This window comes from Papio anubis, chromosome 1, assembly GCF_008728515.1.
Source record: "Papio anubis isolate 15944 chromosome 1, Panubis1.0, whole genome shotgun sequence".
NCBI classification, from domain to species: Eukaryota; Metazoa; Chordata; class Mammalia; order Primates; family Cercopithecidae; genus Papio; species Papio anubis.
The window spans coordinates 5,209,399-5,234,539 of record NC_044976.1 but is presented as its reverse complement, the minus strand read 5'-3'; the positions used below and the strand labels follow the sequence as shown (position 1 = coordinate 5,234,539).

Genomic DNA, 25,141 nt, shown 5'->3' with positions numbered 1-25,141 from the left:
TTTGCCATGGATATTTGATTCTCTAAAAGTCAGAGGTGGGAGGTGGAAGAGATACTTATTTAAACAGAGTTATACAGGAATAATTTCTAGAACTGTACATATGGAAAGTATTCAGTTTGATCAGTTTTGAGCTAGACACAGGCAGATTTCCTTTCATTACACTTTGCAGGTCCTGCATTTTTTTTTTTTTTTTTTTAGATGGAGTTTCGTTTTTGTGGCCCAGGCTCACTGCAACCTCTGCCTTCTGGATTCAAGCGATTCTCTTGCCTCAGCCTCCTAAAGAGCTGGGATTACAGGCACCTGCTACCGTGCCCAGCTAATTTTTGTATTTTTAGTAGAGACGGGGTTTCACCATGTTGGTCAGGCTGGCCTTAAACTCCTGGCCTCAGGTGATCCACCCACCTCAGCCTCTCAAAGTGCTCGGATTATAGGCGTGAGCCACTGCACCCAGCCAGGTCCTGCATTTTTTACAAATTGAAAGTTTGGGGCAGGTGTGGTGGCTCACACCTGTAATCCCAGCACTTTGGGAGGCCGAGGCAGGAGGATCACCTGAGGTCAGGAGTTCGAGACCAGCCTGGCCAACATGGCGAAACCCCATCTCTACTAAAAATATAAAAAATTAGCTGGGCACGGTGACATGTGCCTGTAGTCACAGCTACTCCCGAGGCTGAGGCAGGAGAATCACTTGAACCTGGGAGGCAGAGGTTGCAGTGAGCCGGGATCATGCTACTACACTCCAGCCTGGGCAACAGAGTGAGACTCTGTCTCAAAAAAAAAAAAAAAAATCGTGGCAACCCTGCATTGAGAAAGTCTACTGGCACCATTTTTTCGGCCAGCCTGTGCTCATGTAGTGTGTCTATATCATAATTTTCGTAATTCTTGCAATATTTCAAACTTTTTCATTATTATCTTTGTTATAGTGATCTATGACCAGTAGTTTTTGGTGTTACTAATGTAGGTGTTTTGGGACATCGTGAACCGCGTCCATGTAAGACAGCAAATGAAATTGATAAATGTTGCGTGTGTTCTGACTGCCCCACTGACCGGCTGTTTCCTCATCTCTCTCCCTTTTCTTGGGCTTCCTGATTCCCTGAGACACAACAATTTTGAAATTACCCTACCTCTAAGTGTTCCAGTGAAGGAGAGAGTCACACATCTCTCACTTTAAGCCAAAAACCTGAGGCTAGGTGCGGTGGCTCATGCCTATAATTCCAGCACTTTGGGAGGCTGAGGCAGTCGGACAACTTGAGGCCAGGAGTTCGAGACCAGCCTGGCCAACATAGTGAAACCCCATCTCTACTAAAAATACAAAAAATTAGCCAGGTGTGGTAACACGCGCCTGTAGTCTCAGCTACTCAGAGGATGAGGCAGAAGAACCTCTTGAACCCAGAGGGGGAGGTTGCAGTGAGCCAAGATCGTGCCACTGCACTCCAGCCTGGGTGACAGAGTGAGACTCTCAAAAAAAAAAAAAAGCCAAAAGCTGGACATGATCAAACTTAGGAAGGCATGTTGAAAGCTGAGATAGGCTGAAAGTTAGGCCTTGTGTGCCAAACAGTTAGCCAAGTTGTGAATGTAAAGGAAAAGTCCTTCGAAGGAAATTCCAAGTGCTATTCCAGTGATTATATGAATGATAAGAAAGCAAAACAGCCTTCCTGCTGATAACAGAGAAGAAGAATTTTAGTGGTCTGGAGAAAAGATCAAATCAGCGACAACATTCCCTTAAGCCAAAGCCTAATCCAGAGCAAAGCCCTAACTCTCTTCAGTTCTATGAAGGCTGAGAGAGGTGAGGAAGCTGCAGAGGAAAAGCGTGAAGCTCCCCGTCTCTACTAAAAAAATACAAAAAACTAGCCGGGCGTGGTGGCGGGCGCCTGTAGTCTCAGCTACTTGGGAGGCTGAGGCGGGAGAATGGCGTGAACCCGGGAGGCGGAGCTTGCAGTGAGCCGAGATCAGGCCACTGCACTCCAGCCTGGGAGACACAGCGAGACTCCGTCTCAAAAAAAAAAAAAAAAAGAAAAGCGTGAAGCTAACAGAGGTTGGTTCATGAGGTTGAAGGGAAGAAGCCACCTCCATAACATAAAAGTACAAGGTAGAGCAGCAGGTGCTGATGGAGAAGCTGCAGCAGGTTATCCGGATCTGGCTGAGATCACCGATGAGGGTGGCTACACAATAGGTTTTCTTTTCTTTTTTTTTTTTGGAGACAGAGTCTTGCTCTGTCGCCCAGGCTGGAGTACAGTGGCGGAGCCTTGGCTCACTGCTACCTCCACCTCTCAGGTTCAAGCGATTCTCCTGCTGCAGTCTCCCGAGTAGCTGGGTCTACAGGTACACGTTACCATGCCTGGCTAATTTTTTTATTTTTAGTAGAGACAGGATTTCACTATGTTGGCCAGGCTGGTCTTGAACTCCTGACCTCAAATGATCTACCTGCCTCAGCCTCCCAAAATGCTGAGATTATAGGCGTGAGCCACTGTGCCCTGCCTAGGCTTTCAGTGTGGGTGAAACAGCTTTCTGTTGAAAGAAGATAACATGTAGGACTTTCATAGCTAGGGAGGAAAAGTCAATGCCTGGCTTCAAAGGACAGGCCAGGTCTGGTGACTATGCTGTAATCCCAGCACTTTGGGAGGCTGAGGCAGGCAGATCACCTGAGGTCAGGAGTTTGAGACCAACTTGGCCAACATGGCAAAACCCTGTCTCTACCAAAAATACAAAAATTAGCTGAGTGTGGTGGCATGTGCCTGTAGTCCCAGCTACTCAGGAGGCTGAGGCAGGAGAATCACTTGTGCCTGTGAAGTAGAGGTTGCAGTGAGCTGAGATCACGCCCACCACAGCACTCCAGCCTGGATGACAGAGTGAGTGAGATTCTGTCTCAAAAAAAAAAAAAAAAAAAAAGTGGGGGGACAGGCTAGCTCTCTTGTTAAGGGCTTATATAGCTGGTGACTTTAAGTTGAAGCCAATGCTCATTTATGTTCTGAAAATCCTAGGGTCCTTATAAATTATGCTGAATTTACTCTGCCTATGTTCTATAAATGGAACAACAAATCCTGGATGTCAGCACATCTGTTTATAGCATAGTTTTCTGAATATTTTTAAGCCTACTGTTGAGACCTACTGCTCAGAAAAAAATACTTCTTTCAAAGTAATACTGATCAGGCCAGGTGCAGTGGCTCGTGCCTGTAATCCCAGCACTTTGGGAGGCCGAGGCAAGTGGATCACAAGGTCAGGAGTTCAAGACCAGCCTAGCCAAGATGGTGAAACCCCGTCTCTAACTAAAAATACAAAAATTAGCCAGGTGCCGGGGGCAGGCGCCTGTAATCCCAGGTACTCAGGAGGCTGAGGCAGGAGAATTGCTCGAATCTGGGTGGCAGAGGTTGCAGTGAACTGAGATCGCACCACTGCACTCCAGCCTGGATAGAGTGACACTCTGTCTCAAAAAAAAAAAAAAAAAAATCAAAATAATACTGATCATTGGCTGTGCGTGGTGGCTCATGCCTGTAATCCCAGCACTGTGGGAGGTCAAGGTGGCTGGATTACCTGAGGTCAGGAGCTCGAGACCAGCCTGGCCAACATGGTGAAACCCCATCTTTACTAAAAAAAAAATACAAAAATTAGCCGGGCATGGTGATGCATGCCTGTAATCCCAGCTACTTGGGAGACTGAGGCAGGAGAATCACATGAACCAGGGAGGTGGCGGTTGCAGTGAGCTGAGATTGCACCACTGCACTCCAGGCCAGGTGACGGAACAAGACTCCATCTCAAAATAATAATAATAATAATAATAATAATAATAATAATAATACTGTGCATTGACAATAGACCTGATAACCCAAGAGCTCTGATGGAGATGCACAAGGAGATTAATTTTGTTTTCGTGCCTACTGTCTTTAGTCCATTCATGTGGCTATAAAGGAATGCCCAAAGCTGGGTTAATTTATGAAGGAAAGAGCTTTATTTGGCTCATGGTTCTGTAAGCTGTACAGGAAGCATGGCACTAGCATCTTCTTCTGCTGAGGGACTCAAGCTGCAGAAGGGGAAGGGAAGCTGATGTGTGCAGATCACATGGCCAGACAAGTGAGAGAGAAGGGAGGTGCCAGGCTCCTTTTAACTATTAGCTCTCCCAGAGGCTAGTAAAGCAAGAACTCACTCATCACCATGAGGATGGCACCAAGCCCTTCCAGAGGGATTCATCCCGTGACCCAAACACTTCCCATTAGGTCCTGCCTCCAACATTGGGATCGAATTTCAACATGAGGTTAGGGATCCTCATATCCAAACCAAAGTGGATAATAGCACCTATTAACTCAGCATCCATTCTGCAACATGGATCAAGGAGTAATCTTGACTTTCAACTCTTATTGTTTAAGAAATGCATTTTGGGCCGGATGTGGTGGCTCACACATGTAATCCTAACACTTTGGGAGGCTGAGGCAGGTGGATTGCCTTTGCTCGGGAGTTTGAGACTAGCCTGGGCAACACGTTGAAATCCTGTCTCTACAAAAAGTACAAAAAATTACTGGGTTAGGTGGTGGGCGCCTGTAGTCCCAGCTACTCGGGAGGCTGAGGCAGGAGAATGGCATAAACCTGGAAGGCGGAGCTTGCAGTGAGCCGAGGTCATGCCACTGCACTCCAGCCTGGGCGACAGAGCGAGACTCCATTTCAAAAAAAAAAAAAAAAAAAGAGAAATTAGCTGGATGTGACAACATGTGCCTGTAGTCCCAGCTACTGGGGAGGCTGAGGCAGGAGAATTGCTTGAACCCAGGAGGTGGAGGTTGCAGTACCCCAGCCTGTGCGACAGAGCAAGACTCATTCTCTAAAACAAAAAACAAAAAAAAAAGAACTGCATTTTATGGGGCTCTAGCTGCCTTAGATAGCAATTCTTCTGATCTGGGCAATGTAAATTGAAAACTTCCTGGAAAGCATTCACTATTCTAGATGCCATTAAGAATATTTGTAGGCCAGGTGTGGTGGCTCACGCCTGTAATACCAACAGTTTGGGGAGGTCAAGGTGGGTGGACCACCTGAGGTCAGGAGTTCGAGACCAGCCTGGCCAACGTGGTGAAACCTCTTCTCTACTAATACAGAAACTAGCTAGATGTGGTGATATGTGTGTGTAATCCCAGCTACTCAGGAGGCTGAGTCACAAGAATCGCTTGAACCCAGGAGTGGAGAAGGCGTGAGCCAAGATTGTGCTATTGGTGGTCTGCAGCCTGGGCAATGGAGCAAAAAAAAAAAGAAAAGAAAGCAGCAGCTTGAAAAAAAGACAGTGTGGCTTTTTTTTTTTTTTTTTGAGACGGAGTCTCGCCTGTCGCCCTCGGCTGGAGGCAGGCCGATCTCAGCTCACTGCAAAGCCCCAGCCCCGGTTCACGCCATTCTCCAGCCTCAGCCCTGGTAGCTGGGACTATGACGCCGCCACTGCCTAGCCAGTTTTGCTTAATAGACAGGGTTTCACCACAGCCAGGATGGTCTCGATCTCCTGACTCCGGATCCCGCCCGCCCCCGCCTCCCAAAGTGCTGGATTACAGGCTTGAGCCACCACACCGCCAAGACACAGTGCTCTTAAGATGGAATCTAGTCTTGATGAAGATGCCGTGAACATTGCTGAAATGACAAGAAAGTAATGGCAGTGGTGGGCCATCTGGAGCAACCCCTGCCTTCACGCTGGCTGCAGTGGGGTGGTGCAAGCAGTGGTGGCAGGAGCAGCTGTGGGAGCAGCAGTGGCAGCAGGGTCCCCGTGCCCTCGTGATTCCCCTGGGCAAAGACTGTACTGCTCCCATCCTTGTGCAGCCAAGCGGGACCCGCTCCCAGGCCTGGAGACTTGCCACTCCAGACCCTGGCTCCGGGTCACAGCTCTCACCTGCTGTCACAGTGGGGAGGGGTGTGCAGAGGAGACAGACAGTCCCTGGAGCCTGCCCCTGGGAGTCTCCCAGAGCCCGCTGCCCTGGGGGCCACCACAGTGGGGCCAGGCTGAGTTGCCTGCTGGTGGGGAAGCAGCATGATTGGGCATGGAGGTGCAGGCAGAGAGGAGCCCCAAGGTGGAGCTGGGCCTGGGGTGATGCTGCACCTGCATAAGGAGCGTGGGGGCTGGGATGCAGAGCTTGGGTTATGCTTCAGGGCCCGGGGTGGGAAGTGGGAGCAGAATTCACTTCGGGGACCTGGACTGCGGTGTGGCCACTGCACCCACCTTGCTGATGGCGCCCTTCGGACTTTGGCCACCGACAAGCATGGGAGGGAGGCCGAATAGGGGCTGAGAACAGACTGGCACAAACAGCCTGGATGCCATGAACAGTGGTGGGAGACAGACAGGCTCCTGGGTAGGAGGGGTCTGGTTGGGGAGAGCCTGAACCCTGGGGGCCGGCCAGCCAGTCCCAAGGACCAGAGGGGAAACTTGTGGTGCTTTTCCCTGGCCCATCCCTGGACCAGTCAGCACATGTTTCCTCCACTCTGAGGCCCATAAAAACCCTGGACTCAGCCAGACTAGAGCAGAGGACAGAAAGATGACAGTACGACCAGCTGCAGAGAGGAGCTACCCTCTTTGCTGAGAGCTGAACACTCATTGGGATGACCCGGCTGTGGAAAGGAGCTGCCCACTACGGGTCTCCTCTGAGCTGTCCTTCACTCAATAAAGCTTCTCTTTGTCTTGCTCACTCTGCATTTGGCTGTGTACTCATTCTTCCCAGTGACAGGGCAAGAACTCGGGACCTGCCATGGTGAGGCTGAAAGAGCTGTAACAAACAGGGCTGAAATATGCCCCTTGCTTGCCATGTTGCCAGCCAAGGGAAGGAGAGAAGAGCTGTCGCCGTTTGGGGAGTCCAGACCTGGGTGCTCCCTGAGCCAGGGTTGTGACTCCCTCTTTGGGGCCCTGCAGTTCCTGGCATCACCCACCAAGCTTCCAGGCACCACTGCATTCCCCTGTGCCAGCTGGGCAAGCTGCTTGCGATGTGCTTGGTCCAGGTGCAGCCTTGCAGAGAACCAGCGCCTGTGCCAGCATCTGGAGTTGTCTGCCCTGCAGCGGCAACTGGTGTGTCTGACTGTGCGGTAGCCAGACCCCACGCTCGCTCACACACTGCTCGCTGCTCCACACTAGGCTTGTCCTTGGCAGGCGTGGAAGCCCCAGGCTGGTAGCATGAGCCAAGCGCAGCCTGCCAGACTGAGTGGTTGGAACAAGCCCAGTGGGCCCCAGCAAAACTTGGGCAAAGGTGCCACCAGACACAGAGGTTCCTGGCCAGAAAAGGGACACCCCAAAGATCCCGTAACAAAAGGATTTAGAATATTCCGTAAACTTAGCTGATAAAATAACATAGGTTTTAAGAGGACTGACTCCACGACTCCACTTTTTTTTTTTTGAGGTGGAGTCTCGCTCAGTCACCCAGGCTGGAGTGCAGTGGCGAGATGTCGGCTCACTGCAAGCTCCGCCTCTCAGGTTCAGGCCATTCTCCTACCTCAGCCTGCTAAGTAGCTGGGACTACAGGCGCCCGCCACCACGCCTGGCTAATTTTTTGTATTTTTAGTGGAGACGGGGTTTCACCATGTTAGCCAGGATGGTCTTGACCTCGTGATCCGCCTGCCTTGGCCTCCCAAAGTGCTGGGATTACAGGCGTGAGCCACCGCGCCTGGCTTTTTTTTTTTTTTGCGATGGAGTCTCGCTCTGTCACCCAGGCTGGAGTGCAGTGGTGCGATCTTGGCTTACTGCAAGCTCCGCCTCCTGGGTTCACGTGATTCTCCTGCCTCAGCCTCCCAAGTAGCTAGGCTACAGGCACCTGCCACCAGGCCCAGCTAATTTTTTTTGTATTTTTAGTAGAGACGGGGTTTCACCGTGTTAACCAGAATGGTCTCAATCTCCTGACCTTAAGTGATCCACCCACTTTGGCCTCCCGAAGTGCTGGGATTACAGGCGTGAGCCACTGCGCCTGGTCTGACTCCGCTTTTGAAAGTTCTACTGGGCTGGGCGTAGTGGCTCACACCTGTAATCCCAGCACTTTGGGATTGCTAAAATACAAAAAATTAGCCTGATGTGATGGTGCACACCTGTAGTCCCAGCTACTTGGGAGGCTGAGGCAGGGGAATCACTTGAACCTGGGAGGTAGAGGTTGCAGTGAGCCAAGATCATGCCACTGCACTCTAGCCTGGCCAACAGAGTAAGACTCTGTCTCAAAAAAAAAAAAAAAAAAAAAAAAGTAAGTTCTACTGTGGGTGTGCTGCAAACATCATTGCATGCTACAGGGAAATTTTGAGGACGGAGTCTGCTCTGTCACCCAGGCTGGAGGCGCAGTGGCCGGGATCTCAGCTCACCGTGTAAGCTCCGGCCCCGGTTCACTTTATTCTCCTGCCTCAGCCTCCCGAGTAGCTGGGACTACAGGCTTCTGCCACCGCCTCGCTAAGTTTTTTGTATTTTTAGTAGAGATGGGTTTCACTGTAGCAGCTTGTGGATGGTCTCTGACTCCTGACCCTGATCCTACTTCCGCCTCTCGGCCTCCCAAAGTGCTGGGATTACAGGCTTGAGCCTGGTCATACCGCCTAAATCTTTTTTTTCATTTTTTTTCTTTTTTCTTTTTTTTGTTTTGAGATCTGAGTCTCGCCTGTTGCCCATTGGAGTGCAGTGGCCGGACCAGCTCACTGCAAGCTCCACCTGGGGTTTAGCCATTCTTCCTGCCTTCAGCCTCCTCGAAAGTAGCTGGGACTACAGGCTCAGCCACCTCAGCCCGCTAGTTTTTGTATTTTTAGTAGAGATTTGGTTTCAATCAGAGTTAGGGGCCAAGATGGCCCCATCTCCTGACCTCGTGATCTCACCACTGGCCCCAAAGGTGGATTATGGCGGAGCTGACCAGACCAAGGTTTTAATTTGAGACAGGGTCCTGCTCTGTCACTCAAGCTGGAGTGCAGTGGCACCATCACAGCTCACTGCAGCTTTGACCTCCTGAATTCAAGGGATCCTCCTACCTTAGCCTCTCAAGTAGCTGGGACCCCAGGCACATGCCACCATGCATAGATAATTTTTTAATTTTTACTTTTTATAGAGACAAGATCTCCTCTTATTGCCCAGGCTGGTCTGGAACCCCTGGGCACAAGTGATTCTCCCACCTCGGGCTTCCAAAGTGCTGGGATTACAGACATGAGCCACCGTGCCCGGCCCAGAGAAATATTTTGTGAAAAGAAGTCAATTGATGTGATCAATGTCATTGTTGTCTTATTTTAAGAAACCGCCACAGCCATCCCAGCCTTCAGCATTCGCCATCCTAATCAGTCTGCAGGCCGGGTGGTAATCCCAGCACTTTGGGAGGCTGAGGTGGGCAGATCACCAGAGGTCAGGAGTTCAAGACCAGCCTGGCCAACATAGTGAGACCCCGTCTGTAATAAAAATACAAAAAATTAGCCGGGCATGGTGACATGTGCCTGTAATCCCAGCTACTTGGGAGGCTGAGGCAGGAGAACCACTTGAACCCAGGAGGCAGAGGTTGCAGTGAGCCAAGATCGTGCCACTGCACTCCAGCCTGGGCAATAGAACAAGACTCTGTCTCAAAAAAAAAAAAAAAGAACCCACAAAACATATTAATCAGTCTGCAGCCATCGACATTGAGAAGACCCTCTGCCAGCAAAAAGAATACCATACCGAAGGCTCAGATGATTGTTAGCATTTTTTAGCAATAAAGTATTTTTAAATGAAGGTATATACTTTTTTCTTTAGGCATATTGCTATTATACACTTAATAGACTACAGCGTAACTTTTACGTGCACTGGGAAACCAAAAAAACATGTGACTTATTATAAAGTGTGATGTATGCTTTGTTGCGGTGACCTGGAACCAAACCCGTGATGTCTCTGAGGTATGTCTGTGTGAGCATGTGAAGCCTTCACTGCAATCGAGACCATGAACAGGCCTGTCACCCTGCTGAGGCCCTCTGCTTCTCTGGTCCCTCCCTGCCGCCAGGCAATCTCTGCTCTGCTTTCTGTCACTATAGTTTGTGTTTCCTCGAAGTTTATAAACATGGACTTGCACAGTATGTTCTCTTTTTGTCCAGCCTCCCTCGCTTAGCATGATTACTTGGAGATTCATCCACAGAGTTGCGTGTATCAGTCATTCATTCCTTTCTTTCTTTTTTTTTTTTTTTAGACGGAGTCTTGCTCTGTCCCTAGGCTGGAGTGCAGTGGCGTGATTTTGGCTCACTGTAACCTCCGCCTCCCAGGTTCAAGTGATTCTCCTGCCTCGGCCTCCAGAGTAGCGGGGACTACAGGCGAGCGCCACCACGCCCCGCTAATTTTTGTATTTTTAGTAGAGACGGGATTTCACCATGTTGGCCATGCTAGTCTCGATCTCTTGACCTCGTGATCTGCACGCTTCGGTCTCCGAAAGTGCTGGGATTACAGGCGTGAGCCACGGCGCCCGGCCAAACGCTGGGCTTTATTTTATTTTATTTTATTTTGAGACAGAGTCTCTCGCTCTGCACCCAGGCTGGAGTGCAATGGCACGATCTCAGCTCACTGCAATCTCTGCCTCCCGCGTTCAAGGGATTCTCCTGCCTCAGCCTCCTGAGTAGCTGGTATTACAGGCATGCACCACCAAGCCCAGTTAATTTTATATTTTTAGTAGAGATGGGGTTTCTCCATGTTGGTCAGGCTGGTCTTGAATGCCCAACCTCAGGTGATCCACCTGCCTCGGCCTCCCAAAGTGCTGGGATTACAGGTGTGAGCCACCGAACCTGACCATGCCCGGCTACACCCAGCTAATGTTTTGTATTTTTAGTATAGACAGGGTTCCATCATGTTGGCCAGGCTGGTCTCAAACTCCTGACCTCGTGATCCGCCCACCTCAGCCTCTCAAAGTGCTGAGATTACAGGCGTGAGCCACCACCTGTTCATTCCTTTCTATTGTGCTGCATCGTATGGATAGACCACAATGTGTTCATCCGGTGATGAACGTTTGCATTGTTTCCAGTTTTGGGCTATTACATGGAAAACCACTATGAATATTCATCTACAAGTCTTTATAAGGACATATGCTTTTATTGGTAAATATGAGTAGAAATAAATACTAGGAGTACAGTGGCTGTGTTTATGGTGGGTGTATGTTTAACTATTTAAGAAACTGCCGAACTGTTCCCAAAGTGGTTGTGCCATTTTGTGTTTCCAGCTGCTGTAGACGAGAGTGTCAGTTCCTCCCCGCCCTCGCCAACACCTGGTGCAGGCTTCTAATTTCACCCATTCTGATAGGTGTGTAGTGGTATCTTACTGTGATTTTAATTTGTATTTTCCTAATGTCTAATGATGTTAAACATCTTTTCTTTCTTTTTTTTGTAGACATAGAGTCTCCTCTTGTTGCCCAGGCTGGCCTGGAACTCCTGGGCTCAAGTGATCCTCCTGCCTCAGCCTCCCAAAGTGGTGGGATGACAGGTGTGAGTCACTGCATCTGGCCTTTTTTGAGACAAGGTCTCTCTGTGTCATCCAGGCTGGAATTCAGTGGTGCAGTCTTGGCTCGCTGCAGCCTTGACCTCCCGGCTCAAGCGATCCTACCACCTTAGCCCCCTGAGTAGTTGGGCCCACAGGTACGCACCATTATGCTCGGCTAATTTTTTGGATTTTTGGTAGAGATGGGGTTTCACCATGTTGCCTAGTCAGGTCTCCAACTCCTGAGCTCTAGCGATCTGCCCACCTCAGCCTCCCAAAGTGCTGCGATTACAGGCGTGCATGACCATGCTTAGCCAAAGGTCATTTGTTTTTTTCACGTTGAACTCTGAGAGATCTTTCTGGAGCCTGGATGTAAGTTTCTGACCCTACCAGCTTCCTCTAGCATGAGGCAGTGAGTTTCGGTTGGGGAGAGGGATGTGGCCTCCCATTCTAGGGCGCGTCGATGCAGAGTTCTCCTTGAATTCTCTCTTCTGCGTGCCCTCTGATGCGCTGGGCTCGGTGTGCTTTTGAGTTCTAGGCGTCTGTCTCATTTCCTACCTTCTTGCTATATGCTTGGCTGCCTGGGCAGGTGTGGGAGGGATGGGGGAAGAAGTGCTGCCATCTCTTGATTTTTTTTTTTTCTTTTTTTTTTGAGATGGAGTTTCACTTTGTCACACAGGCTGGAGTACAATGGCACAATCTCGGCTCACTGCAACCTCTTTCTCCTGGGTTCAAGCGATTCTCTTGCCTTAGCCTCCCAAGTAGCTGGCATTACAGGTGCCCACCACCATGTCCAGCTAATTTTTGTAGTTTTAGTAGAGACGGAGTTTTGCCATGTTGGCCAGGCTGGCCTCGAACTCCTGACCTCAGGTGATCTGCCCGCCTTGGCCTCCCAAAGTGCTGGGATTACAGGCATGAGCCACTGTGCCCAGCCCACCTCTTGACTTTTTAGCTTCCAGATGCCTTCGAAAGCTGCAGAAAACTGTGGGTCATTTCCCCGGAAAAGTAGAAACCAAACACAACCTCAAGCATGTTTTTAGGGATGCTCGCAGCCTACTGACCCAGTTCTACTTGGTTTGGGTTTAGAGATGGCACGGCTGCAGGTCTCTGCCAAGCTGTATGTGTTTTTCTTTAGACTAGATTTTGGGAGTGCCTTTCTGGGGCAAAGTGTTTCCAGTGCTCCTGCCATGCGTCACCCACATGGCCAGTGCTGGTGGAGGGAGGGGCCGCAGCTTCTGGCATCCGGTTGTTTGTAGTTTTTTTTGTTTGTTTTTGTTGTTGTTGTTGTTTTGGACAGAGTCCCGCTCTGTTGCCGGGGCTGGAATGCAGTGACGTGATCTTGGCTCACTGCAACCTCCGCCTCCTGGGTTCAGGTGATTCTCCTGCCTCACGTTGCCTGGTAGCTGGGATTGCAGGAGCACACCACCATGCCCGGTTAATTTTTTTTTTTTTAGTAGTGGTGGGGTTTCACCATGTTGGCCAGGCTGGTGTCAAACTCCTGACCTCAGGTGATCCACCTGCCTCGGCCTCCCAACATGCTGGGATTACAGGCATGAGCTACCCCACCCTGTCTTGTTTGTAGTTTATAACAGCTTTCCTGAGCTGTAACTTAATGAAGTCCACCCTTTTTGATTGTACAATTCTGCGTGAACCTTAGTGGATTCACAAGGTTATGCAGCCACCAGCACAATTTAATTCCAGAACATTTTCATCACCCCCGGAATTAACCTGCATGCATTAGCAGTCACTCCTATTTCCCGTCCTCCAACCCCTGCCCCCCACCAGCCGACTTTCTGTTTCTGTAGATCTGCCTGTTGTGGACGTTTAATATACACAGAATCAGACGGCACGTGACCTTTTGCGATTGACTTCTTTCACCCAGCGTGGTTTCAAGGCTGGTCCGTGCATTACTGTAGATCTGTAGGTCTTCATTTGTTATGGTCACATAATATCTCATTGTATGGATTTATCACGTTTTGTTTACCTACCCATCCATGGTGGACGCCGGGTTCTTTCCATCCTTGGGTGGTTGTGAATAATGCTGCCATGAACATTTCTAGACATCTCGTTTTGTCAATTAAAATGATTTTTAATATAGTAGATGGGAAGTAGCACCTTGAGTTGTTTAACTTTGAGATTATGTGCTCATAAGGCTAAGCTATCTGACAAGTCCTCCCTCTTTGCGGGACCGTCTGGTTGTGGCTTGAACCTGTGTTGCTATGGAAGCCTGGTAGGTCCTCACTGATTTGGGGTGGGTGGTGGGCCTAGCACACCTGGGCTTGGACCAGTTGGAAGGGTTGCTTAGGGAGGCAGCAATGCCCACCTGGAGGGATGAGGCCAAGTCCAAAGGGCACAGTATTGGGGCCCAGGCTCATTCCTTGAGTTCCATTTGGCTACAGCTTCTGGAGGAAGCCGACTGGAGACGTGGGGAGACGATGCTCCTGGTTTGGAGAAGCTTGTCACTAAACGTCCTCAGAAAGGAAGTCAACAGGGCCTGTTTTGGGGAGAAGGCCAAACAGTGAGTTGGGAGCTGAGAGGAACAATGGGCTATTTGGGGTCAGGGGAGGGAAGTGTGTCTGGGAGGACCTGTCCTGTGTGCCAGGGTAGGAGGTGCTGTGGCTTCAAGTCCCCTGGCCCTGGGATGCCAGCTACTCAGGATGATGGGCCTAGATGGGCAGCCAGGAGGCTGAGGCGGCTGACGGCCTGGGCCTGGGCCTGGGCCTGGACAGGCTGCCTGGGTGGGGAGGGCTCAGGGAGCATTTTCAGCCAGGGTTAGCTGCCAGGCTTGGGCCAGACTCAGCCCCCTGACTTACCCTCTAGGGAGACATTTTGGGTCAGTGGGATCCCTTTAGAATCCCCTCCTCTTCCAGCTTCTAGACATTAAACATTCCTGGGTGGGGGCAGCTCCAGCCTCCCTGTGGGACCCAGCGTGCGTGGGGTTTGTAAGCTGAAAATGTCTTTCTCTTTATTTTTGCGCATAGGTGAAAGGACTTACCCTTTAGTAATAATAACTTTTTTTTTTTTTTTTTGAGATGGAGTCTCGCTGTTGCCCAGGCTGGAGTGCAGTGGTGTGATCTCGGCTCACTGCAAGCTCCGCCTCCCGGGTTCACGCCATTCTCTTGCCTCAGTCTCCCAAGTAGCTGGGACTACAGGTGCCCGCCACCATGCCTGGCTAATTTTTTGTATTTTTAGTAGAGACAGGGTTTCACAGTGTTAGCCATCTCCTGACCTCGTGATCTGCCTGCCTCAGCCTCCCAAAGTGCAGGGATTATAGGCATGAGCCACCGTACCCAGCCTCCTTTTGGTAATAATTTACTTATTTAACTTTTACCAGAGTGACTTCCCAGGCTCAGAAGCCCTCCAGCACTGCCTGCCAGCTGGTTAGATAGAATGTGGAAGTTTGATAAGGGCCCTCTGTTCCAGCAGGAGTGGCTGTCTGCCTAATCAGCCCTCTCTGCCCTAACTTTCTCTTTCACAACTAAACGTGTGGAACTTGCCCAGAGGTCGGGGGCCAGGCCGGGGCGACCCACCCTGAGAGGCCCGTGGGTCCAGCCTGGTTGAGTCGGCTGTGCGGCCTGCGCTCTGGCTGGAGACTTTCCATTTCCCTTGCTGGTCACAGGATTCCTGGGAAAGCAGCCCTGGTGGGGGCAGCATTGCGGGAGGTAGTGGTGATAACACATCCCGCCTCCTGCACTGGGCCCCCTGTAGCCTGCACCCTGGCCGCGTGATTGTTTGGCCTCTTTCTTTCTGACACCCAGTAGAAGGGGAGGCAGAGTGAAGAGAGTACAGGTGCGGGGGCACAGGGCCCACAGGTAGCAGCTGGCAGCCTGAGAGCCTGCGGGAGTGGAGGAAGGGTAGCGGAGTTGCTGGGCCCCAGGACAGGCAGGGCACCCTCTGAAGCGGGGGTTGGAGGGAGGAAGAGGGGGATGGGGAAGGACAGGGGTGTGGCCTGAGGAGCGGGGAGGCTGGACCGCCTGTCCACTTTGCTTCAGCCAGGGAGCTGGCCCTTGGGACAGGCTTTAGTTGCCAGCTCCATCAGCAGGATGCAGGCTTGGACCTGTTGGAGTCCTTGTTGGCCTGTGACCTTCCTCCCCTGTGTACATTTCAGGGAGCTCTAGAAGGCGGCAACAGGGCCAGGCCTGGCTGTGGCTGAGACCCTGGAGAAAGACTAAGGGGCTGTGTTGTGCCCTGTCAGAGAAGGCAGAGCCTCACAACCGCTTCCCTGAGGCTGCTCAGCAGCGGCCCCTCTGCCTTCCTGATCTCCTGGCACGGCAGCCGGAAGAGCTCACAGAATTACTTCTTCTGTAATTATTTATAAAGCAAGGTTTCTATGACAACTGGTTTCTGGTAGACGCTCTGGATTGGCGAGGCAGCCTCTTCCTGGCCAGATCGGGCAGCTCAGGAAGCTGGGGGTGGGGGGTGCTCCCCACCAAGCCCGGTGTGGCGGGGAGCTGGGACAGTCCTGGGTCAGGCAGGGACTGTGTGATGCTTCCCGCTCCCTCGCCTTTCTCTGCATCTGATCCTGGGATGTCCTAGCCACCATGGCTTTCCAGCTGAGCAGGTACTGCCAGTCATGGGCATGTCCGGGTCGTGCAGGGGCCACTGTGGGTGGATTGTTTGGGGACATTTGGAGGGGAGGGTTGGGTAGAGGGAACTCGGCCCCTGTGCCCAGCAGGCTGGCTGGTATCATGCAGCCAAGAAGGGCAGTAGGGCACCTGCCTGGCCCAGCTCTTACTGACCCCCAAGGTTAGGTGGTCAGCCGAAGCTGGGACAGGAAGTGCAGGCCTGGGTAAGCTGGGAGCCCCTGACAGGGACCAGGGCACTCCCCTGCCTGCTCTAGTCCCTGGGGAGAAAGGCACCTGGTTTTCTTTCCGGCCTTGCTCCTGAGGCTTCCCTCTGCTCCTGCCAGCTGGGCTGGGTTCGCTGCTGGGTTTGCTGCGGTTTCCCAGCGCTGCTGAGCTTCCTATCTGCGGTGGAGGGGGCGCTGTGGGCTGCACAAGGAGCCTCCTGGGTCAGTCCCCTGCTCCTGGCCAAAATGGAGGCTGGGAGTTCAGGGCCATTGTCGGCCTCTTCCCCTGTCCTGCTTGGGGGCCTGGAAGTGTCGCTGGAACTTTCCTTGGCCCAGCCCTTCCTCCCACGCTTCCCTCTCCTGGGATGCAGTGGCGTGTCTACAGGTTGAAGGAACTTCGCCGGAACTGCCTTAGGCAGCCAGTCAAAGAGGAGAAGCAGGCACTGGGCGCGGTGACTCACACCTGTAATCCCAGCACTTTCACCAAGGCAGGTGAATCAACTGAGGTCAGGAGTTTGAGACCAGCCTGGTCAATACGGTGAAACCCCCATCTCTACTAAAAAATACAAAAATTGGTCGGGCATGGTGACGTGTACCTGTAATTCCAGCTACTTGGGAAGCTGAGGTAGGAGAATCGCTTGAACCCGGGAGGTAGAGGTTGCAGTGAGCTGAGATCACGCCACTTCATTCCAGCCTCGGTGACAGAGTGAGACTCCCTCTCAAAAAAAAAAAAAAAAAAAAAAGGAGAAGCAGGGCTGCTTGAGCTTCCATTTGGCAGAGTCCCCCATGGATAGAGGAGGCGTTTACGTGTGCCTCTGCCTGGACTTTGAGGCCCCATGCTCATCCAAACACCTGTTTTGTCCCTCAAGGCTGCCTGGTATGAGGCCCCCGTCTCCCCATGCCATAAGGAGACCCACTTCTCCTTTTCTTCCAGGAACGGCAACCCCTGTCCCTTGTCTACCCCTGGCCAAGGCAGCCTCTGCTGAGCTCCTGCAGGAAGCTCCGAGTGTCTGCGGCCCCAGGTGGTGGCCCCCAGCCATGAGTGGCAGCTGCAGCCCCATGATCGGGAACAATCTGCCCAGACACCTCTGTCCCACCCAGCTTTCCAGCTGAGGTGAGGGTGGAGCACACGCACCTGGTGCTTGACCTCTGGTTTGAGGCCTTTGTCAGAAGGGGGAAGTAATGAGCTGCCTGCCCTGCAGGCCCCGTCCTGACCCACCTGGACCCCAGACCCCTACCTGGCTGTGCAACTTCAGGTGGGCACTTTAGCTTCCACTGTGGAGTAAAGGAAGCAAGGCTCACCTACCCCTGGTTACCCTGGGTTTCACGCAGTAATGTTTTCATTTTAACACTGACTTTTTTTTTTTTTGAGACGGAGTTTTGCTCTTGTTGCCCAGACTGGAGTGCAGTGGGCGCAATTTCGGCTCACCACAACCTCTGCTTCCGGGGTTTAAGCGATTCTCCTGCCTCAGCCTCCCAAGTAGCTGGGATTACAAGCATGTGCCACTACGGTTGGCTAATTTTGTATTTTTAGTAGAGACGGGGTTTCTTTATGTTGGTCAGGCTGGTCTCAAACTCCCGACCTCAGGTGATCCACCTGCCTCTGCCTCCCAAAGTGCTGGGATTACAGGCGTGAGCCATCACGCCTGACCATGAAAGTATAGTCATCGCCCTTTTTTTTTTTTTTGAGACGGAGTCTCACCCTATGGCCCAGGCTGGAGTGCAATGGCGTGATCTTGGCTCACTGCAACCTCCGCCTCCCAGGTTCAAACAATTCTCCTGCCTCAGCCTCCCAAGTAGCTGGGATTACAGGAGCCTGCCACCACGCCCAGTTATTTTTTTGTATTTTTAGTAGAGATGGGGTTTCACCATGTTGGTCAGTCTGGTCTCGAACTCCTGACCTCATGATCCGCCCGCCTCAGCCTTCCAGAGTGCTGGGATTACAGGCGTAAGCCACTGCGCCCGGCCAGCACTGACATTTTTATGTCAGAGTCAGAGACACTGGTGGCACTCCCAGCTGGCCGTGTGCTGGGCTGTAGAAGGGGCAGGCAGAGTTCAGTGCCCTGCAGGGCTGCTGCCAAGGTCACTGCACAGGGGCCTGTCCGGGGCTGCCCAGGTGTGGGTGGCGGGTGCTGAGCAGGGCTGAGGGTGCTGAGCTGGGCTGAGGGGTGCTGAGCGGGGCTGAGGATGCTGAACTGGGCTGAGGGTGTTGAGCGGAGCTGAGGGCATTGCCGCTGCTGCCTCGAGGCTCCGCTGTGCCACTCAGTGCTGCTTTCTTTGGTAGCAGCAGAGGCCGCTGGGCGTGGCCACAAACCAGGTGGTGGGTGACAACTGGAAGCAATTTCCTCAGGCTGGAGACCCAGCGGTGGGCAGGGCCACACTCCCGTCTGACGGGAGGCTGCTCCCGTCTCTGCCTTCATCTTCATCTGGACCTCCTGTGTCTCATGTCGAGATTTCCCTGTTCCTATAAGGACACCAGTTGTTGGGTTAGGGCCCTCCCTAAGGCACGGCGACCTCATCTTGATTGTATCTGGATGCAAAGAACTCTTTCCAAGTAAGGTGACATTCATAGTTTCTGGGGTTAGTTCTCAAACATATATTTTGGGGGACACAATTCAACCCAGTACTCAGGCTCCACCCAGGGCACAGGAGGCATGGCCAGCCCTCAGGGTGTCTGCTGCGAGGCCAGGGGACAGGAGCAACTCCTCTCTCTGCCAGGCTCCTGTCGATTGTTCCAGGCACCCACCCTTTCCACTCCGGGAATGCATCCCCTGCCTCACTCCCACTGCAGAACAGGCTGAGGCTGTCCTGCCGGGCAGTGGGCTGGGCCCCAGGGCGATGGGCTGGACCCCAGGGCCGCTGCTGCAGGCGCTCTTGGGATGAGTGCTGGCTAGCCTCTGGTGTGTGATGAGATCTGAGTTTTGAGCTGTGCCTTGAAGCATTTTCTTTTTTCTTTTCTTTTTCTTTTTTTTTTTTTTTTTTGAGATGGAGTGTTGCTCAGTCGCCCAGGCTGGAGGGCAGTGGCGAGATCTTGGCTCACTGCAAGCTCCGCCTCCTGGGTTCAGGCCATTCCCCTACCTCAGCCTCCCGAGTAGCTGGGACTACAGGTGCCCGCCACTATGCCTGGCTAATTTTTTATATTTTTAGTAGAGACGGGGTTTCACCACGTTAGCCAGGATAGTCTCGATCTCCTGACCTTGTGATCTGCCCATCTTGGCCTCCCAAAGTGCTGGGATTGTAGGCATGAGCCACCGTGCCCGGCTGAAGCATTTTCAAAGACCACTGATTAATTTGAACGGGTCGAGATGGTTTAAAGGCATCCAAAAGACACAGAGGCATCTCACTGAGGTCTCTGCTCAGTAGTTAGTTTCTTCCTCTGGGGGCCATGGAGGCCTCTGGTTTCCCACACCTCCTTCCTGGAATGGTCGTCCCTGCACCCCGGGTGGTCACCTTGCTCCCATGAGTGTGTGCCTCGCTGTTTTTCACCTGACAGCTGGTCTCTGAGAAGGTTCCTACTCCTCGTGCAAGGCTGAGCAATATTCCGATGTGTGGCTGTTACTTTTATGTCCTCATGTGGACATCTAGGCGCTGGCACGTGTCCTGTGTTATACACGGCTGTGCAGTGAGTACCCTTGCATGTGCTTGGTTTAACCATGTGTGGAAACAGCTGTGGGGTAGATTTCTGCGAGTGGAATCCTGGGTCAGGGTGTCCCTGTGCCTCTGGGGTTTGGGAGGGTGGTGTCGGGTGCCCTCTGTGAGGGGGTATTGGCTTACACTCCCCTATTCGTAAATGGTGCCCTGTCCTTCACAAAGGGTGGGTCAGACGTTGCTGGGACAGGTAGAACAGTGGGAAGGGCCAGCTGTGCCTGGTAAACAGCGGTGCTCTGGCAGGTACAGCTCTGAGCCCCGCAGGGCAGTGAGAGTTGAGGTGGAAAAGTTCTGGATCCCTGAGAGCTCTGGATGCCTTACTAGGAGGTTAAGTCTTTATTCTGTCGATAGGAAGGGCCCTGGAAGGTGTGGATAAAGGAGTGACTTGGCTAGACTCCTGCTTAGGAAGAGCCACTCCTGGGGCTGTGTTCGGTCAGGGCTAGTTAGGATCTGAGCCAGGGCAAGAGGCCAGTGCAGAGGCCATGGGGGTGAGAGGCCAGTGCAGAGGCCATGGGGGTGAGAGGCCAGTGCAGAGGCCATGGGGGCTAGAGGCCAGTGCAGAGGCCATGGGGGTGAGAGGTCAGTGCAGAGGTCATGGGGGTGGAGAGGTCAGTGCAGAGGTCATGGGGTGAGAGGTGGCCAGTGTGCAGGCCATGGAAGTGAGATGATGCAGATACCATGGGGGGTGAGATATCTACAGCCTCATGGGGAGAGAATAAGCAGATGTCAAAGGAGAGGTCAGCAGAGGCCATGTGGGTGAGATCAAAGAGGCCATGGGTGAGAGCAACATGCAGATTACAAGAGAGGCCCAGCAGAGTGAAGGAGAGGCCGAAATGAAATATGGGGGGTGAGAGGTCAGCAGAGGGGCCATGGGGGCTTAGGAGGCCAGTGCAGAGGCTTGGGGCCAGTGCAGAGGCCATATTAGACAGTGAGGCCATGAAGGAGGCTGAAGGGCCAGTAGACAGGAAGGAGGTCATAGAGGCCAGGAAGGAAAATATGGTGAGGGGCCAGAGGGGGGCCATGGGGGTGAGAGGTCAGTGCAGAGGCCATGGGGGGTGACCTCCCCAAAGTGTTTGATTGGTTCCTGGGCTTCAGCCTCCCCAGCCTCCCCTCCTTTCAGGATGGATCCAGATTTTGTCTCAGGCCATCTCTTCTTCATCCCCTTTTGGGCAGTGCGCCAGCTTTGTGGGGTTGCTTTCTGTTTCTAGAGCTCGCCGGGCACTCCTGGCCTTGGGCCCCGAACATTCCCTCTCCTCGTAACCTTCTCGGACCTCTGCTCCTGGCTCACCCTTTAGGAGTTGGCCAAGGTGTCACTTCCTCTGGGAAGCTTTCCCGGAGATCAGGAGGAGTGGCACCCTTCTGGGAGTGGCACCTTGACCCATGTGTGCTCAGCTTCCTCAGAGCCCTCATCATCAGCTGGATGCCACTTCCAGAGGGGACACCAGCCAAGAGTGGGGCGGCTGAGAGGGGGTTGGCAGCATCTGCGTCCATTAGCCTTGGGCCCCAGCACCTGCCACTCATGCTACAAGGACTGGACAAACATGGTTCTGATCTTGGACAGGAGCAGCTGGAACAGAAAAAGGGCGCGACTGTGGGCGCGGGTGACATACCAGACATGCAGTCAGCCCAGGTGACTGGCTGCCAGGACCCAGCAGGTGGAAGATAGAGTGGGGGATACTCGGGGCCAGGCCCAGAGAGAGAAGGCAGCCACGTAGGAAAGGTCCCACCCCAGGCAACTTTCTGTCTTTCCTTGAAATTTCTGGGATCAGAGGAGGGCTTAGAAGTGCAGGTTAGTGTGATGGGGGCTGGGGGAGGAATAACATGTCAGACTCAGCCGCAAACAGTCCTCCAGAACGGGGCCAGGCCTGTGCCGCTGCCCGGGCTGGCCTGTGTGGTGTTCACGTGTCTTTATTTTTAGATAATTTTTAACCCCAGGAATCCTAGAGATAGACAAATGTCTGTCTGTCTGTCTCTCCTTCCTTCCTTCCTTCCTTCCTTCCTTCCTTCCTTCCTTCCTTCCTTCCTTCCTTCCTTCTTTCCTTTCCTTTTCTTTTCTTTCTTTTTTTTTTTAGACAGTCTCACTCTGTCTCACTCTGTCGCCCAGGCTGGAGTACAGGGGCGTGATCTCAGATCACTGCAACCCCCGCCTTTCAGGTTCAAGCAATTCTCCTGCCTCAGCCTCCTGACTAGCTAGGATTACAGGCATGTACCACCACGCCCTGCTAATTTTTGTATTTTTAGTAGAGATGGGGTTTTACCATTTTGGCCAGGCTGATCCTGAACTCCTGACCTCAAGTGATCCGCCCCCCTCGGCCTCTGTAAGTGCTGGGATTACAGGTGTGAGCCACCTCGCCTGGCAGCCAAATATATTTCTTTCTTTCTTTCTTTTTTTTTAAAAACATATATTATTTATGATGTGCAGTCCTTATTCTAAGCACTTGTCCCATTCACTTCATCCTTACTCTATGTCTAGTAAGTACACTACCCCCATCTTCTGGATGAAGAAACTCAAACAGAAAAAAAGTTAAATAATCTGTCCAAGGTCTTGCAGCTGCTAAGTGCCAGAACTAGGATTCAAAGCCAGAGAGTCCAGTGCCAGGACTATGCTCCCACCTTCTGCTCCGTTCTGCAAAGGAGGAGAGGTATGAAGGCCACGTGGTACGCAGGGACCAAGAATCTGCTGAGTTGCTGGACAGCAAAGGGCAAGGTTGTTTACTTTTTTTTGAGATGGAGTCTCGTTCTGTCGCTAGGCTGGAGCGCAGTGGCGCAATCTCGGCTCACCACAACCTCCACCTCCCGGATTCCATTCTCCTGCCTCAGCCTCCTGAGTAGCTGGGACTACAGGCATGCACCACCACGCCCAGCTAATTTTATTTTTTTTTCTTAGTAGAGACGGGGTTTCACCGTGTTCGCCAGGATGGTCTCGATCTCCTGACCTCGTGATCCGCCCGCCTCAGCCTCCCAAAGTGCTGGGATTACAGGCGTGAGCCACTGCACCCGGCAGCCAAATATATTTCAATTTTCCTTTTCTCTTTTGAGACAGCCTCTCACTCTGTTGCCCAGGCTTGAGTGCGGTGGTGCAATCATGGCTCACTGCAATGTCCTCTTCCCGGGCTCAAGTGATCCTCCCGCCTCAGCCTCTCTAGTTGCCACAGCACCCAGCCTGTATTTCAGTTTTTTAATAGTAAAGAGGGGCTGGGTGCGGTGGCTCATGCCTGTAATCCCAGCACTTTAGGAGTCCGAAACAGCGGATCACCTGAGGTCAGGAATTCAAGACAGCCTGGCCAACATGGCAAAACCCTGTCTCTAGTGAAGATACAAAATTTAGCCAGACATGGTGGTGCGTGCTTATAATCCCAGCTACTCAGGAGGCTGAGGCAGGGGAATCGCTTGAACCCAGGAGACGGAGGTTGCAGTGAGCCGAGATCGTGCCACTGCACTCCAGCCTGGGTGACAGAGTGAGACCCTGTCTCAAGAAACAAACAAAAAAATAGTGAAGAGGAACGTGAACTGCTTTCGGTACCCGTGTCTTTATTAGAAATGGGAAAACAAAGTCTCCAGTGAGAGGCAGCTGCTTCCCTGGCTCCTCTGGCTGTCACCCCTGCCTGCCTGGAGACGGAGGCAGTCATGGACCCTGTCCTGGGATGGACACGCTTGGCCTTGGCCAGGCCATGGGGCAGGGCCTGAGAGAGTGACAGAGCTGTGTATGGGTCCTGGAGGCTGGCTGGACCCAGCTGCTCCTAAGCTGTTTGGAAGGAATGAGGGAGGTAGGGAGGGGAAGAGGGAGGGGCCAGGTGTGGAGCAGCTGGTTGGGAAGGAATTCCAGCTGAGGCCGGGACTCACTGACTCACTGGCTACCCCGGCTTGGAGGGAAGGTGTCTGATTTGGGAAGAGGGAAGGGGTGAGTGAGTTGGGCTTTGGGCCTCATGCATTGGAGGTGACAGCACAATCCCCAAGCAGGAATAAAGTCCTATGGGGGAGAGTTGTATCTGACCTTGAGGGCAGGGGCTGGCTTCCTGGGTGGTCAGTTGGGGAGTTAGGATGGTCCTTGGTGCAGGACCCGAGGTGCCAAAGAAAGGTGGCCAGGCCTGTGGCAGCCGGCTGGTATGCAGTCTGCAGTTCCTGGCATGTACTCCTGATGGCACAGCGCCAAGTGCCGAGTCCTCACTTTGTTGCCAGGTGTCTCTAGGCTCTTCCCCGGGCCTCAGGCATTGTCCCTGGCCTTCTGTCTTAAAGACTACCCGCTTATCTGTCCTGTCTCCGGTGCTTGCCGCATGAAAGCACTTCCTCTGCTGCTCTGCAGCCCTTGGCCCGCGCCTCCTCTCCCTGGCCTTGTGTCATTCCTGGGGGCCAACCTGCTGTGTGTGGCTCCACTTCACAGACGGACAAAGTGAGGCCTGCAGCGGTCATTCAGGCTGCCATGGCGGGCGGCTCTGGTGCTCCTGGGAAATGCTGGGCTGATGTTTCCTCAGTGTCTAGAACCAGGGGCTGGGCCCTGCTCTCCGCACCCACACACAGCCTTGGCTGGTGCCTCCAGGACAGGCCTGTGTGGAAAGGGACCCTCTGCCCCCTGCAGCTGGTGCAGGGAAGGCCCTTCCTACTAAGTGGAAAACAAAGGGAAGAGGTTGATAGAATCATTTTGTGACTTATAATTGGCTACCTGGTAACTCAGATGAAAAAACCCAAAAACCTTTCATAGAGTAAGTTCAATTTTTAAAAACAGAGGTATTTCAACGTGAACACTCGAGACGCCAGATGAGGCTCCTTGTGTGCTCTGGGGATCCCCTGGCCGCCGTGTGTCATGCCGTGCTTCCTGCTCCACAAGCTGCTGTCCTGCGGAACCTCGGGCCCTGCCTGACCTCAGGGCCAGAAGCCAGTTGGCCTAAGTGGCCTTGGTTTGCATAATAGACTCTCACCCAGGGTGGAGGGGTGACACTGGGGATGGGCAGCTGTCGGTCGCTGGAGGACATCCGTGGTCATTTGCTCTAGAAGTGGGATCCTGTGGCCAGAGGTTGGATTTCTTGGAGCTTCCAACTAGGTTGGCTAAATACTTACCACAGAGGGAAAAATTCTCCTGGTTAACGTGTGGACTATTTACCGTGTGGACTATCTACCGTGTGGACTATCTACCGTGTACCATGTGCCAGCACTGTCGTGGGGTGAGCACGCGATCTGCATGATCTCCCACAGTCACGTGAGGCAGTGCTGTCTCAGTGCTGTCGTTCTGCCCATTGTACAGATGAGCACATGGAGGAGTGAGGGTTCTGACAGCTTGCCCAGGTTACTCAGCGAGTAAGAGCCAGAGCCAGGAATGCTTTCTGGGGAGGGAC

At 52.6% G+C, this 25,141-nt stretch overlaps 1 protein-coding gene across 4 annotated transcripts in view; it reads left to right on the top strand.

Annotated features, from left to right (window-relative positions):
- ACOT7 (acyl-CoA thioesterase 7) overlaps nt 1-25,141 on the top strand; it is a 135,221-nt gene that overhangs the window by 22,078 nt on the left and 88,002 nt on the right. Inside the window, exon 1 of one of the 4 annotated variants that reach the window (XM_009182644.3) lies at nt 15,803-15,935. The exons of the other annotated variants lie outside the window; for them this stretch is intronic. Within the exon in view, the coding sequence (XP_009180908.1) occupies nt 15,916-15,935 (20 nt within the window). The 5' untranslated portion in view covers nt 15,803-15,915. Of the gene's footprint in view, nt 1-15,802; nt 15,936-25,141 lie in introns of those variants that run through there. 4 annotated transcript variants of the gene reach the window in all.